The sequence below is a fragment of the Typopeltis vanoorti genome, chromosome 15 (assembly GCF_054136105.1).
Source record: "Typopeltis vanoorti isolate ZY-2024b chromosome 15, IOZ_Tvanoo_1.0, whole genome shotgun sequence".
NCBI classification, from domain to species: Eukaryota; Metazoa; Arthropoda; class Arachnida; order Uropygi; family Thelyphonidae; genus Typopeltis; species Typopeltis vanoorti.
The window spans coordinates 53,506,084-53,520,111 of NC_143563.1; the positions used below are offsets into that span (position 1 = coordinate 53,506,084).

The 14,028-nt window shown below is 35.2% G+C and overlaps 1 protein-coding gene across 7 annotated transcripts in view; it reads right to left on the minus strand.

Moving 5' to 3' along the window:
• capt (adenylyl cyclase-associated protein 1) overlaps window positions 1-14,028 on the minus strand; it is a 257,904-nt gene that overhangs the window by 192,558 nt on the left and 51,318 nt on the right. Inside the window, exon 1 of one of the 7 annotated variants that reach the window (XM_090404782.1) lies at window positions 13,571-13,977. The exons of 4 other annotated variants lie outside the window; for them this stretch is intronic. In XM_090404782.1, coding sequence (XP_090260908.1) covers window positions 13,571-13,937 — 367 coding nt within the window. In that variant the 5' untranslated portion in view covers window positions 13,938-13,977. Of the gene's footprint in view, window positions 1-6,441; window positions 6,599-13,570; window positions 13,978-14,028 lie in introns of those variants that run through there. 2 more of the 7 variants (XM_090404781.1, XM_090404787.1) reach the window with 2 other exon arrangements.

Below are 14,028 nucleotides of genomic sequence, written 5' to 3' on the forward strand. Positions count from 1 at the left end.
GTCTACTAATCTCTCAAGGTCTCTGTCTTCTCTCATATCATTCCTTGAAGCTTCAGAAGAGAAGAAGCTACCATTACAGAAATAAATGTAATCAGAAATAACATCAATCTTCCTATGCATTAATCAATTTCTTTCAGATTCAATCTAAAAGAAATTGATTAATGTATACGAAGGTTGACGTTATTTCTGATTTCTGGAGTCTGCTAAACAGATTTAGGACCGGGTAAGGAAGGGCATTTACTTCATCTGCGGGGAAGAATTTAGTTACCCTTTTGCGCGCGCTTAGCATTGCACAGACTACGCATCACATCACTGACGACCGCCATACAATGAATGCCCCAGGAACTTGCACTTCCTCCCAAATAGTGCTAATCGATTGGTTAATTGAACTGTCGATCTATATATACAGTTTTGCTCACATTTTTTTTTAACCCATATGCTAAATAAATAAATCAGAATTTTGAGAGGAATAAAGGCTGCAAATGAATGTAATAAAGAAGCAAGAAAATAAATTTGAAGCCGAACTAGATCATAAAAAGCAAAATGTTTGGCTATCTCTAAGATGAGCAGATCTTACAAATTCACAAGTGCCACCTTGTGAATTTGTAAGATCTGGATATACCTGATTTGGATGTCTATAAGTGGTGTGCACCTAGTTTGTAAGTGAAATGGAACGGAAATACTTTTTTTTGTGTGTGGATTTTGGGTTTTTTTTTTTTATTGTTATTGTAAAATTTTTATGACCCGCAGTATTATTTTATTTATTATGTTCTGCATGATATGTGATGGTAAAACATTTTACAGAACAGGGGTATGCAGTGTGGATAAAAGATTCCTGAACATGTCAACCTATACCAACAGCAATCAGTGTCTTGTTAGTATTAGATCGAAAATGGCCCGCATACCGCTCTATTTGGTCACCTCTAGGTAGGGCTATCTTTCTATTGAGTAAAGAAAAGAATTGATTCAATCCAATGCCAGGGAAAGCAAAAATCAGTTCTTCCTAGCAAAAAAAAAAAAAAAAAATTCCTACCCTTTCTACACCATTCACTGACCAACTAATTTCTATAAAATTTACTTAAACTGAAATTTTTTTTAATGAAATTAAAATATTATTATGCTTTTTTTACTATTCATTATGAATAGTAAAATTAAAATTACATTCAAAAGGACCGTAAACTAAATTCTGCCTAACACGCAAGATCCTTTCTAAGAGTTTTTCACGGAAGACAAGTTAGTCGGTCTCGTACGGATGTTAAGGTATTTGCCTCCGGGAAATGCGGTGTTTGTCGTTCGTTCCACGAAACACTCATTTAGCATGCATGGCTCATGAGCAGCTGTTCTACAAAGCGTTAATTAGGTTTATATATGGAATTCAAGTCCTTTGCCTCTCACAGTCCGAGAAGCATTACAAACTTGAGTTCCCGTTAGAAGCATCACTGAAACACATTGTAAACGTACGATAATTTCCAAGCCGTAAGAATTAACTGATTTAAACCTCTATTAGCCATGACTGGTATTGCAGTGATACTGTTAGATGCCTCCTGGAAGAATACAATTTTAATGAACTGTCACTAACTCCTCGAAACATTTAAAAGCAGTGACACAATGGAAATATTTTTCTGCGCCATCAGGATACATTAAGCGTACAAAATTGAAAAATGAAATCAGACTATGCTGGGAGATGATTGTCGGACAAATTGGGAATGCTGCATGCACTTTATTTGTTAACCGCAAGAAAACCGTCAGCAAAAATGAAATTTTAGCTTTGTAAATTTTAATATTTATATTTAAAAAAAAAATCTGTAAAATTTAGCATTATAATAAGAATGTTTTCTTTTTAAACCGGTAGGAGAAAATTTATCTACCTTAACCTGCAGAACACTGTCATTGAAGTTTTAGTTTGTTTGAAAAAAAAAAAGTTCCAGATTTGCTTCCTGGTGCTACTTGCAGTTACAATATTAATAAGATAACCTGAAAAAATGAGATCATATTTGAAGAAAAAAAATTTAATTATATCTTATAAAGTGGATTTGAGGATGGGAGAAGGTATTCGGGATGATATGAACAGGAAATTTACCAGTGAACAGGGGAAAAAAATTAAAAAAAAAATTCAATAGATATGCAGACTTCTCTATGACACAGTCTTCACAAGTTTAGGAATGTTCAACAGTTACGCCTTCGCAGTCACAAAACCTTCCCTACCGAACCTCCGTGAAACTAACTATGCACATAGAGGCGCAATTCTATTTTCAGAATTCTAGTACAGAACACATGATTGTTTCAGGTACTTGCGCAGCGTCTGACTTTGAAGAACATAGCTGAATTGTTCATTATAACTAACAATGATTTCAGACTGCGTGTACAAGCCTAGTCACGTGCACGAATCGTGTACAACTAATTTTAAGTTCACCATATTAGATTTGCAATGGAATACGTCTTTCCTTGCATTTTTTAACTGTCAGTTGAGTAAATATTTTATTTTCATATAGTGTATATTTAATGAAAATGGAATTACGTTTGCACATGTTAAAAACACTTATGAAATTAGCTCACGCGAAAAAAAAAAGTCTTAAGGGAAAGAGAACCAACAATAAAAACTTACAAATAGTTTTAATGACGGCACTGCAGCATAAGTAGATTCCACTTGATAAGAAATTATATTGCTTTCATCCTTCGTATTAAAGCAAAAATGCAATCACCTAATTAATGGCAGTAGTGAAAAATACATACGGCACTTTGTTAAAATTTGGTTATTTTAATGTCTGATTTGTGTCGTGTCAGTGGAGGTCAGAAATTACCTCCGCAGCCATGTTTTATGTCGACTATACGATATGTAAGGAACGAGGAAATACACACACACACACACACACACACACACATGGGATTTCTATATGGGGATGGAGTATAAAAATGAAGCAAGAAGAGACTTTCTCAAACGGTCTGCGAGAGAGCACTGATTAAAAAAAATGATAGCGTCATTCATGCAGCTGGTTCCATTTAGTCAAATTACATTTATTTCCCCGAATAAAAAATTCAGGCTAATGCCAGATTTTGACTTGACTCCATTTTCCAAAAGCTTTCTGCATATTATATATATACTAGTGCCCCCCCCCGTGGGTGGTAAGCCGGCAAGACAAAAAACTTGACATAAAAACGTTTCAAATTTCGATTTATCTTTATATATATATATATATATATATATAAAATGATAAGCCTTTTTATGTCACGTTTTGAAACTCGGGCTATCCTGAGTGTCGAGTCTTCAAAATTCGAGTCATCAGAATTCAAGGAAAACCGGCCTACCAATCCCGAACTCGGGGATTGGGCGCCGTAGCCCCCCCTAGTGTGCGTGTGTGTGATTTTTTTTTCTTTCTTTGTCTATGATAGTCATTGTGCGGTTAAAATTTTGAAGAACTTCACTTCTAAATAAGATATAATAAATCTATAAAACAGAGGTATTTTCGCCCCTATGTATGTGTGTGCGCGTGTGTGTGTATATATATATATATTTTTTTTTTTATTTCTAATAAGTATTAAATAAAAATAAATAAATAATTTTGGGAACAAAATAAATTTATTAATTATTAAATCAAAAAGTCACAGAACGCAGTAATAGTACAATAGTAGTAGGAACATAAAATTACGCATATTAAAAATAAAATCACACCAACCTTAACAAAAGAAAAACAAAATAAGTATTACACATGAGATGAATTAGAATATTACAAATTTTTCAGTAATTTAATAATAGAGACAAAATAATATTAATAATACTTATATAAATGCCCAATATAAAATTTTTTAATTTTTTTTTTACTTTTCTTGCTTTTAGCGAAGCCAATTCATCAATTATTTCATCAAAATTAATTTGTTTTGTAAATTCCTGTTCGATTGATGAAATTGCCATATTTGGCAATTCTTCCTGAACAAGTGACGATCTTAAATATGTTTTGATAATTTTTAGTTTACTGAAGCCTCTTTCACCAGAAGCTACAGTAATAGGTAGTGTTAGGACTATTCTCAATGCAACTTCTAAATTTGGATATGATTGAACTAAACTATATTCATGAATCGTCTTTAAAAGATCTAAACTTGTAGCTGCTTTAAGGTCTGGAATTCATGTCATTGCCTAATTTTTGAAGCTGATTATTTCTGATAATAATTCTACAGAATTTATATCGTTTGGATATTTAAGGGATAAATCACAAGCTGTTTTTTTTTTAAATTTTCTGTAACCATCGACTTTAATTTTTTACCTGTTAAAAAGTCGAAGTCAGACGAAATCTCATATAGTTTTTCATATCTCCATCTAAGTTGTGTTATTAAAATATCTATTACTCCTTTCATTTCTACTGTAAATAAATATTTATCATTATAAGGAACTGATTGCTGAGATCGATCATCTAATTTAATCATTTGGCTTCGTTTGTTTTCAAAATCTGTAGACAATTCCATTTCTTAAGCCAAATATTTGAAATGTAATCACTTTTGATTACATTACAAATAAAAATAATATTGCAGTCGTAATATAATGTAACATACAATGAAACAATTTTATAAATTTATATAATAGAAAACTTACCTTAAGTTTAACGTATTTAAAATAATACCTTCTGCTCGCTGTCATACTAGCACACTGAACAAATAATGCACAACGAACATGTCCAAACTCGCGTACCGTACCGCTTACTAGGGCGATATCATACGAGGAAACGAGTGTATCGAGCGAGAGCGTCCGGCGCAAATCGTTAGTTTGCTTCAAGTATTTGACGAACATTGCAAGATACATTTGTCATTTTATTTTATTTATTTTTCTTTGCAAGTTATTTTCATTTTTCACCAATTTGCCGCCCTTTCCCATTGTTCACCTGAGGCAAGTGCCTCGTTTGCCTCAACTTTGTCCCGGCTCTGCTATAAAATGCAACAAAGAATTTATTTAGCATATTTAATTAGGAAAAGTTAACTATTCATCATTGTGTTGGACATTGGACAAATGCACGATTTGAAGTGTCCCGAACAGGTTCTGCAATTGTATATGAGTTATAGCACTTATCACATTTGTTAACTTAGCACAAAGATCGTGTAGAGAGCGAGGCGTATTGAGTCAACTTCTTTTAACATGTTTCCCCACCACAAGGGAAAAAAATCTAATGGAGACAAGCCTCGGGAGTGAGATGGCGAATGTGTTGGCTTACCTCTTCTAATCCCCCCCCCCCATCGGAAGAGGTTGGCAATCTATTAGCTAGATGGGTCACCTTGCGAAGTGGCAAGGTCCCATCTTCTTAAAATATGTACGGTCGATAAGCCTCAGCCTCACTTTTCACATCTGTTCCTTCAAAACCCTCGGGGATTTTACTAGAATTTCATCTTCCCAAACTTCAGACGAATTCTACCCCCAAATATGGCAATTCTAACGGTTAACCTTGCTGATGATTTGAAATATTGCTTCATTGAAGTGTAAAAAAATTATTCAAATTATCGCCTGAAACTAATCTTGCATGGAAATCTACTTTCAACATTTGGTGGATTTTAATCATGTATTCTCGATTACGTTATTTCGTTCTGAATTTTGTGAGCTATTGCTGTAGGAATAAATACCTATTCCGAATGGAATCAGTCTTACTGACTTTCGTTGACTATATGTGAAAGCTTAACTCTACAAACGTCTTATTTTCTTCGGTCTTACTATTCGTAGCTTATTAATAACTGGATACAATTTTATTTCCAACTAGTTTGTAAATGAATTTATGTAGAGAGTTTTCTTGCTATGATGAGTGAGTCCTAAGTTTTCTTACGGGGTCAGACTTCAGCTCAGCCAGCCAGCCAAAGAACATAACTTTTTCGTCAACTGAAGCCATTCACAGTACAGTATAGGGTTTATTTACTTGGAAGCAAAAGGAAGTAGAACAAATGAATCATTTACAATTTTATTAATATCTTGAATAAATTCCATCCCTGTTGCGTTTTGTTTATATCTTATACGAAGTTATAAAAATTCAAATTGCAAAAAAAAACTGTAGCTACCCTGTTTATCTATGCTTGATTTATTCAAGGTTGATCTGAAATATTGGATGAGCAGAGTATACAAGCGAAAGGAGTTGCAAAAAAACTAGGATGCAAGGAAAGAATAAAGCACTAATGAAATCGAATTGTTGCATAATTATTTGACAGCACGAGTTTCGGAGTTAAAAATGCTAACCATGTAAAATATTTTCTACACAAACTGCTTTACTTCTAAGAAAAGCCGAAAATCTAACAATGATTTTATTTAATAACAAAATAAAACATTTGTTTCCAGTGATGTGAAACTAGCACAGATATTAAGCAACCAAAGAAGAATAAATTCTGTCGTAAAGTCAAAATTTACGAAGATTATTATTATTATTATTTTTGGAAGCTATCCAATGACGACAACAGACCACAAACATTAGTACTTACATAATATAAATTGGAAAAAAACAGTTGGAAGACCTATAAAGTGATGGCATGAGACCGGAACAAGACACTTGGCCTAAATCCATGATAGAAGAACGACCCAGTGACGACAGTGTTTGAAAGCGGATTCTACGGAAGCGAAACAGAATAAGGAATAATTCTTGATGAATACTCTTCAATTATTTTCGGCAGTGTCGCCCTTGCACCCGACCAAGAGGGAAACCTTCCCCTGGCCCCGCGCTTTAGAAGGCCTGAATGTCACAAATACAAAATAATACATTTATTAAATAAGAGGTAAAAAATAAAATATTCAGAATCAATCTAATGGAGAAATAAATATATAATAGTTCATAAATAATGTCTATTTTATCATTTATCCAAACATCGCGGGCCATCAACAGAACATCCAGACATGCGCAATTATGATTAAATTCAGCCATCTTTGATATTTTGACGACTTTCAGTCATAAAAACCATAGCTTTACACATACTTTTCAATTTTTATCATTATGCAGGTATATTTGTCAAGCGAGGATAAGACTTGTTTAAATGTTTGTTAGCGTGATTTACAACTTGTATATTTAGGCATATGGTGTGTGGATCTCCGTTTGTACTCTAGCTCCGGGCGCCACAAATATTGGGGAGAGCCTGATTTAAGGTCCCACTATTTCTACGATTAAGAAACCTTGTACCGGGAAGGTCGCACAGTGCCTCATTTATGACTATATAATAATACACACCGAAAACAATGGAAGTAATCATATTTAAAATAACTTGTTAAATATTTACGACTGTCAATTGCTTTTAGGATTAGCATATTTAGGAGAGACATCGAAAAGTAACAACAGTAATGATAGCCCCCCCACACACACATACACTCAAAGCCAATGTCAGTAAAATAAAAATTAAAAAAAAATGAAACTGTATAAAAATAGAATTTCGAACTATTTGTCGACATAATCTCCTGCCTACCATTTCAATGCATTTTCCCACCACAAACCAAGTATTTCAAAAACAACCCCTTTCCTAACCAGATCGTTGGCATTCTCAGTTTACAGAACCTTCCCCACCCGCACACACAGGCATATATTCACCAGTCACTTCCTCCCTCTCAAACATTGTCTCAAAGAGTAGGGGTTTATTAAAATCCTGTACAACAGGGTAAAAATGATTGGCTCCAATAATAATATCCTCACCGCTGCGCTTGAACACATTCACATCTTCTTAGCCAATGATACAATCTCCTCACCAAATCCATAAAACATTAAAATCCTAAAACCATACATTTCTTCCCCCTATCCGGGGCATTTCAGAAAGGGAAAAAAAAAAAAATCTAAAGAAATACGACCTTGTAACAACTCAGATTATACAAAAATCGGCATCCCTTATCCGTTGTCACAAAGACCAGCAACAATACCTAGACCTGCTAAATGTCTGCGAGATGCCAATACAGCTGTAAGCTGTCTTACTACGGCCAAACAGGCAGGATAAACAACATAATTGCTGCAAACAAAGACTTCCTGTTGGGTAAAAGTTCCAAGGATGAGTGCTTCCCAAGTTTGAAAGTTTCATATAAGAAGCCTTTAGGAACTATCCAAATTTACTTTTGGATAGTTCCTAAAGGCTTCTTAAGCAGATTCTAAGAAAAGTATTTCATATTTAAATTTGTTCCTGTGGGGTAAGGTGGCATGGTCAGCAAGTCCTGAGTGGCTGTAGAGGCGAATCTTCGGTGATAACGAAATACCACAAGACGGAGAGGATATAAGTCAATCGCCCAACCTTCATAATTATCAGCTTTATTGTTGTCCGTACTACTTTTTACCTTCTGTAAATAAAAATCCCATGTTCCAGAGTGTACTTACACCAAGAACTTACCTCCTCTTTAATTATGGCAACACCCTGTGTGTGTGTGTGTCAGAAAGGCCATATTTTCTTGCCATCCCATGAACAGCAACGTTTGCTAAATCTTCTTTGAGTAATGCAATTACTTTGAAATCAGCACAAATATTACTATTCTAATATTTTATCTGGTTACTACAATCAACAGACATTTGAAAATGGAGCGTACAAGAGGATTTTCGCGTTTGTAATATAGTATGGAAGATTTTTTCAATTGCTATTGTGCAGTAACTTTAGGCTCGTTTTGGAAGCACCTGTCATCAACAAATGGAACTTATTAGCTAGGAAAGAAAGTGCCAATTTCAAGGGAAAAAACTCTTAGCAAGTCTCCTAAAGCTCAGTTGATATCAACAGTATCCTCTGGCTGAAAAGGTCTCTGTTTGAATTCCTTTTAAGACAAAATAGCCATTATAACAGTTTTTTAATGAAGGACGAGTTAGCCAGGCTCATATTTAAAGGGTGGCAGAAATTATCCCTACCGAAAACTTATGCTGCAAAATAGCAACCAGCTGAGAAAATACGTTTTTGATAAAACATCCAATGGAAATCTATTGCAAGCGCGCACCACTGTATGAGAGAAAAAGCAAGCGTTCATCCCCCCCCGCCTCTTCTTGGCAGCATCCATTCTCAACTTCCAAGGATGCCCTCAATAAAATGAAAATTTCCATCTAATGAAATCCTGTATAAGCCTTTCAGAAGTTTGTAAGTCTCAATCACACCATCCCACTCTGTCCTGTTTGCTAGTATCTCTGCAGTCTACAAATTCTCAATCTGTTTTCATAATCAGTATTCCACAATCCTGATATCATTTTAACACTGTAAGCTGTATCAGAATCACCATGGAAACCAGGAGACCACATCAAAGCCTTGTAAAGAGGCAAAATGACTTTCTTATCTTTACATAAGAAGAGATAAGAAACGGCTGAAAAGAACTTTACCAAAGTTCGTTTCAGCCGTTTATTTCAATGGCTATATAGCAGTTGAACTTCAACTTCATATCCACTAAAACTCCAAAATCCCTAAGCCCAATCAGTTTCTTTTAGCATAATCCCACTAATATGATATGGCATTGGATATCTAAGCACACCGAAGTGCATGACTTTACATTTACTAACATTCAAGTGACAGCCATTTTCACATGCTCACAGCCTATTGAAATCATTCTTCAAGTGCTGCGTATCAGCAGGATTCCTGATTACCATGCCTATCTTTGCATCATCAGCAAATAGCTGTATGTCGACTGTCAAATCCTTCCCGATGTCATTAATGTAAATTATGTTGCCAGGATTAGTCATTCGTGACATTAATGAAGTTTATATGAAATTAAGTTTCCTGCCACTGAGCCTGACACATTAAGGTGAAAATGTAACAAAATCCTTGCTTTATATTTTGAGACAAAGAATAGGACGATTTTATAAAACTATAAATTTTCGTTTCTGGAGCTAACAAGTTCTATTGTCGAAAATAAGATCCTAGCACTTCATACTATTTTTATTTTAATTTAATTTTTTTTCCAGAAAAATTCTAATTTCTAATAAGATAATTTGATTGAACATACGGGATTGAACTGAGCTTGTTGACAATTTCACAAATTATAGTATCGGATAGAAACGACTTCCTATCCGCTCTGGAAGAAGAATGTTCCACAGAGCACCACAATATGATGTGGTAATTGCGGAGAATGTTCTTGAAGATCCGAAGAGCTCTAGTTCTTAAGATACATTTTAAGTTTAGATGCGATATAGAATATTTGTTCATAGACAATCCAGATACATTAGTTAAACAAGAGTAACTATCAGTTATTTAACTTTAGGTTCTCTCCAAATCACTGGAACCTCCAAAATTTATGGTTTTTTTACGTGAATCCAATGAGTCAAATTAACTTAAAAAGACGCGCAACATTTTTACTTACTCCCATTTCACACCCTGATATGGCACGAGCAATGTGTATATAATTACTTACCATCTGTATGAAATAAATAAACGCGCACACGCGCTTTTTTTATTTGAATTATAGCCGAAACAACTAAGATTGTGTCCATTATTTTATGTTCTGGCAGGTTTGCCGATAAAAGCAGTCTGTGCTTGTTTTACAGTTTTCACTTAAGACATAACAATAAATTAAACCAAGGGATTCAAGAGCCACCGTAGCTCAGTCGGTATAGACGAAGTCCTTTGGTCGAAAAGACCTGGGTTCGATTCCCGTCCAAGACGTGAGGAACCTTTATCTGGTCTCTTTCGACTAAAGGTGAGTCAGCCGGTCTCATCTCAAACCGGCCCTGTGAACACATGCATCTAGAGAGGCATAGGGCAAACCATCTTATCCTCGAGACGGTCGCGGCTGTGAAGTCCACAGCTAAGGACCTTAATGGTTCGTGAAAGCTTAAGAAGAACAAGAGATTCAAAGAGTGCAATAATAATAACAATAAAAAAAAAAAAACTGAATTTGCGTTATAACATTCGTTGATAAATTTAAGGAAGATTCAGACGTTTTCAAACCACAAGGGAAAACGCATTTTGATTCGGCTAAATTAACTTTTCTGATGATAATAAGACAATATAAAAAAAAACGTTCAGGCATGCTGCAAATTGTTAGAAATTTCAGTTAAGAGTTAAGATTATCAAATCTTTAGTCATTCTGTAGCAAGATGAAAAACGTTCACATGCTGAAACCGTATTACTATCGGTTTCAATTTCAACTTTATTCATTAAATCTTTTGGGAGAAGTGAAATACCATCTTTCTTTTGCACCAAGAGACATGTCAGGGCATAGTGTTAATATTATACATATTTGAAATTTGAATTAATTCCTAAAACGAGGAACCTGTATTTCCTCGTGGTCATCTGAACTAGATAGGCAGCAGAAAGACCGTTTTTAATCACCACAAAATTCGTACAATAATAAGAATTAGGATGAGAAACACGAGATGACGGCGGTTGTTTGCCGTACTGTCATTCATCCCTAAGTCTACAAATTTAAAAGAAAATAACTAATGATGACAACTAAGGGTGGATACAGCTACCCACTATTTTCAAAAGTTGGGGGGGGGGAGGCAAAAGTTTGCCTATTCCTGTTAGGGAATGAAAAGGAGTTAGAAGATTAATTTATTACAATCACTTAATAACTAAATAATAACCTAAAGCGCGAAGTATATAACGCATTTCGAAGATCCATATGGTATATTTTACTAAGGTGTGCATTTACTTGAAGTTCTGCAAACGAAGCGCCTTACAAACCGTGTATATTTGTATATGTAAATATATATTATAGTATATACAAATATATATATATATATACAGGGTGTTCGGGATAAATTTGACATATTTATAATTAATTATATTTTTCCGTAAGTTACATGTATTAACACACACTTCTCTTCATTTAAAAGTTTGGACCCTTCTTCATTCATATACAAGATGTCAGAAAGGATGGATAGCTGGAACCCACCTGAATCATGGAAGAGAATAACTTGTATCATGATGATTCGTGCCCGCCATCAAAATAAGGATATTACGACTGCTGCCCAATGCTCCCTGAATACAGTAAAAACAATCAGGCATGAACTAGAGACTTGCAATGGTGACTACGAGGATGTAGCAAGAAGAAAGATCCCTAGCAGACGATCTGATTGCGTCCGTACAGCAGAATTCCTCGCAAATCTGCAGGAACAGGTGTTGAAGAACCCTGGCATTGGAATTCGGGCTTTGTTCGTGGAGTTGCTAACTGTAGTCAAGCCCTGGATAACAAGGGTAGCCAATGGTAGGCCGTATGTATGGCAGCAGGATTCGGCCCCTTGCCACACCTCTGGGAAAAGTCAAAAATGGTTGTCTGAAAATTTCTACGACTTCACCAGTCCAAATGTTTGGCCTCCAAACTCCCCAGACCTTAACCCCATGGATTATTTTGTATGGGGCGCAGTTGAAAAAGACACCAATCGCACTTCCAGTAATACAAAAGCCCAGTTAATGGATAAAATTAAAACAGTTTTTGCGGCCCTTCCCAGGGAGACTGTAGCATCAGCTTGTTCGAGGTTCCGAAGCAGAATTGAAGCTGTGATCGATGCTAATGGTGGTTATTTTGAGTAAATCTTGTTGATAGTATTGTAATTAACTCTGCCTGTAATGTTTTTTTGTCAATTCATTAAATTTAATAGATACAAAGAAGATTTTCTTTTTCCTTACGAAACTGTCAAATTTATCCCGAACACCCTGTATATATATATATATATATATATATATAATATATATATAAGATGTTTCCATCCGTTTTTATTTCACACTAAATTTGCAAATTGTATATATCTTTTCCGATAGCTGTGGGTCAGAATCAGTGTGGAATAGACGCCTGCAGAGATCGTTGGTGATTGATTTTCATTCTAGTGCGGCACCACTACCTATTGAAGCCCTCAAGTGGCATTAGTTTGGATGGAATTACGAAAAAGTCAACTCAGGCCATGAGATCAGTACATTATGTTGTTGAAGTATATATTCTCAGACAAGTTTATTTCGCAGTAGTAACAATCAGTTTTCAGGCTAGGAAAACACTACTACCACTTCCGTATGAGAGCGGCATAAATAAAACTTGCTTGCTTCAGAGTACAGATCCCTTTGCCTAATAGTTGGCCTATCTACAGTACCATTTTGTGACAGTTTCCGAATTTTCATGGGCGAAAACGCATACTCCCCCCCCCCCCCCCAAAAAAAGCGTACGTTTCATTTATGGAAATAATTGTATAAACAAAGCAGGTGTATCGATAACTTAAAACTGGTATATTGCTTTGCTGTTTACTATCTTACAGCTATATTAAAGGAACGGTCAGGAATGGACATTTTTTTAAAATTCGAATTTCTGAATGTTATATTCGTCTTATTAAAAGAAGAGAATAAATAATATCAACGAAGAGATATGGAAGTTGAACATATTTCATAGCGGTTCACCTTATCAATTTTTAATAATTTGAAAATAGTCTTTTTCTGCATGGTAGTTTATATCATTGGTCACTAAGTGCCATGAAATTTAGTTTTATAAAAAATCAGGCCTGTAAGTTCAATAAAAGCTATGACTTTAAAATGGTCGCTATTAAAATAGGCAGAAAAGAAAGGAAACACTTATCGTTCACCAACTTAGAGTATACAAGAACACGTCATCTTACCAATATTACGACAAATTCTGACTTCAAAAACACTGGAAACTTAACCTAGTCACTTTTCATAGAATTGCTTGTTGAAATACCTGTAGTGTATAATTCCTGCTTCTGAAGCGACGTCCTAGTCCCATTTTGAGGAATGTCTGAAGAATTACGAGGTAAATCCTTTTGGGGTGTAACACTCTCAGAATCACACACATTTGTTGCAAGTAAAATTTCGCCTTTCAGCTCACCAGAACTTTTTCTTTGTTGATGCAATACCTGCCTCTCCTGAAGCAGTTTTTCTTGTAGTTTTTCCTCTCTTATATCTTTTTCGTATTCTTTCTGAGACATAATTAGGCCAGATCGGCCACCTTCGGGGGTTAACTTTTGAACATCTGTCAGTTCCGCAACGTGCTCGCCTTCAACAAACTCCGCTTCTGACTTCGCACTCGCACACCAACAACAGGACATTGTCGCGTGACTGTGTTATACCAAACTATCCCATCACAGAGAAGGAGCAACATCCATTCTTCTCTACGGCTTCAAACATTTCGAAGCAACG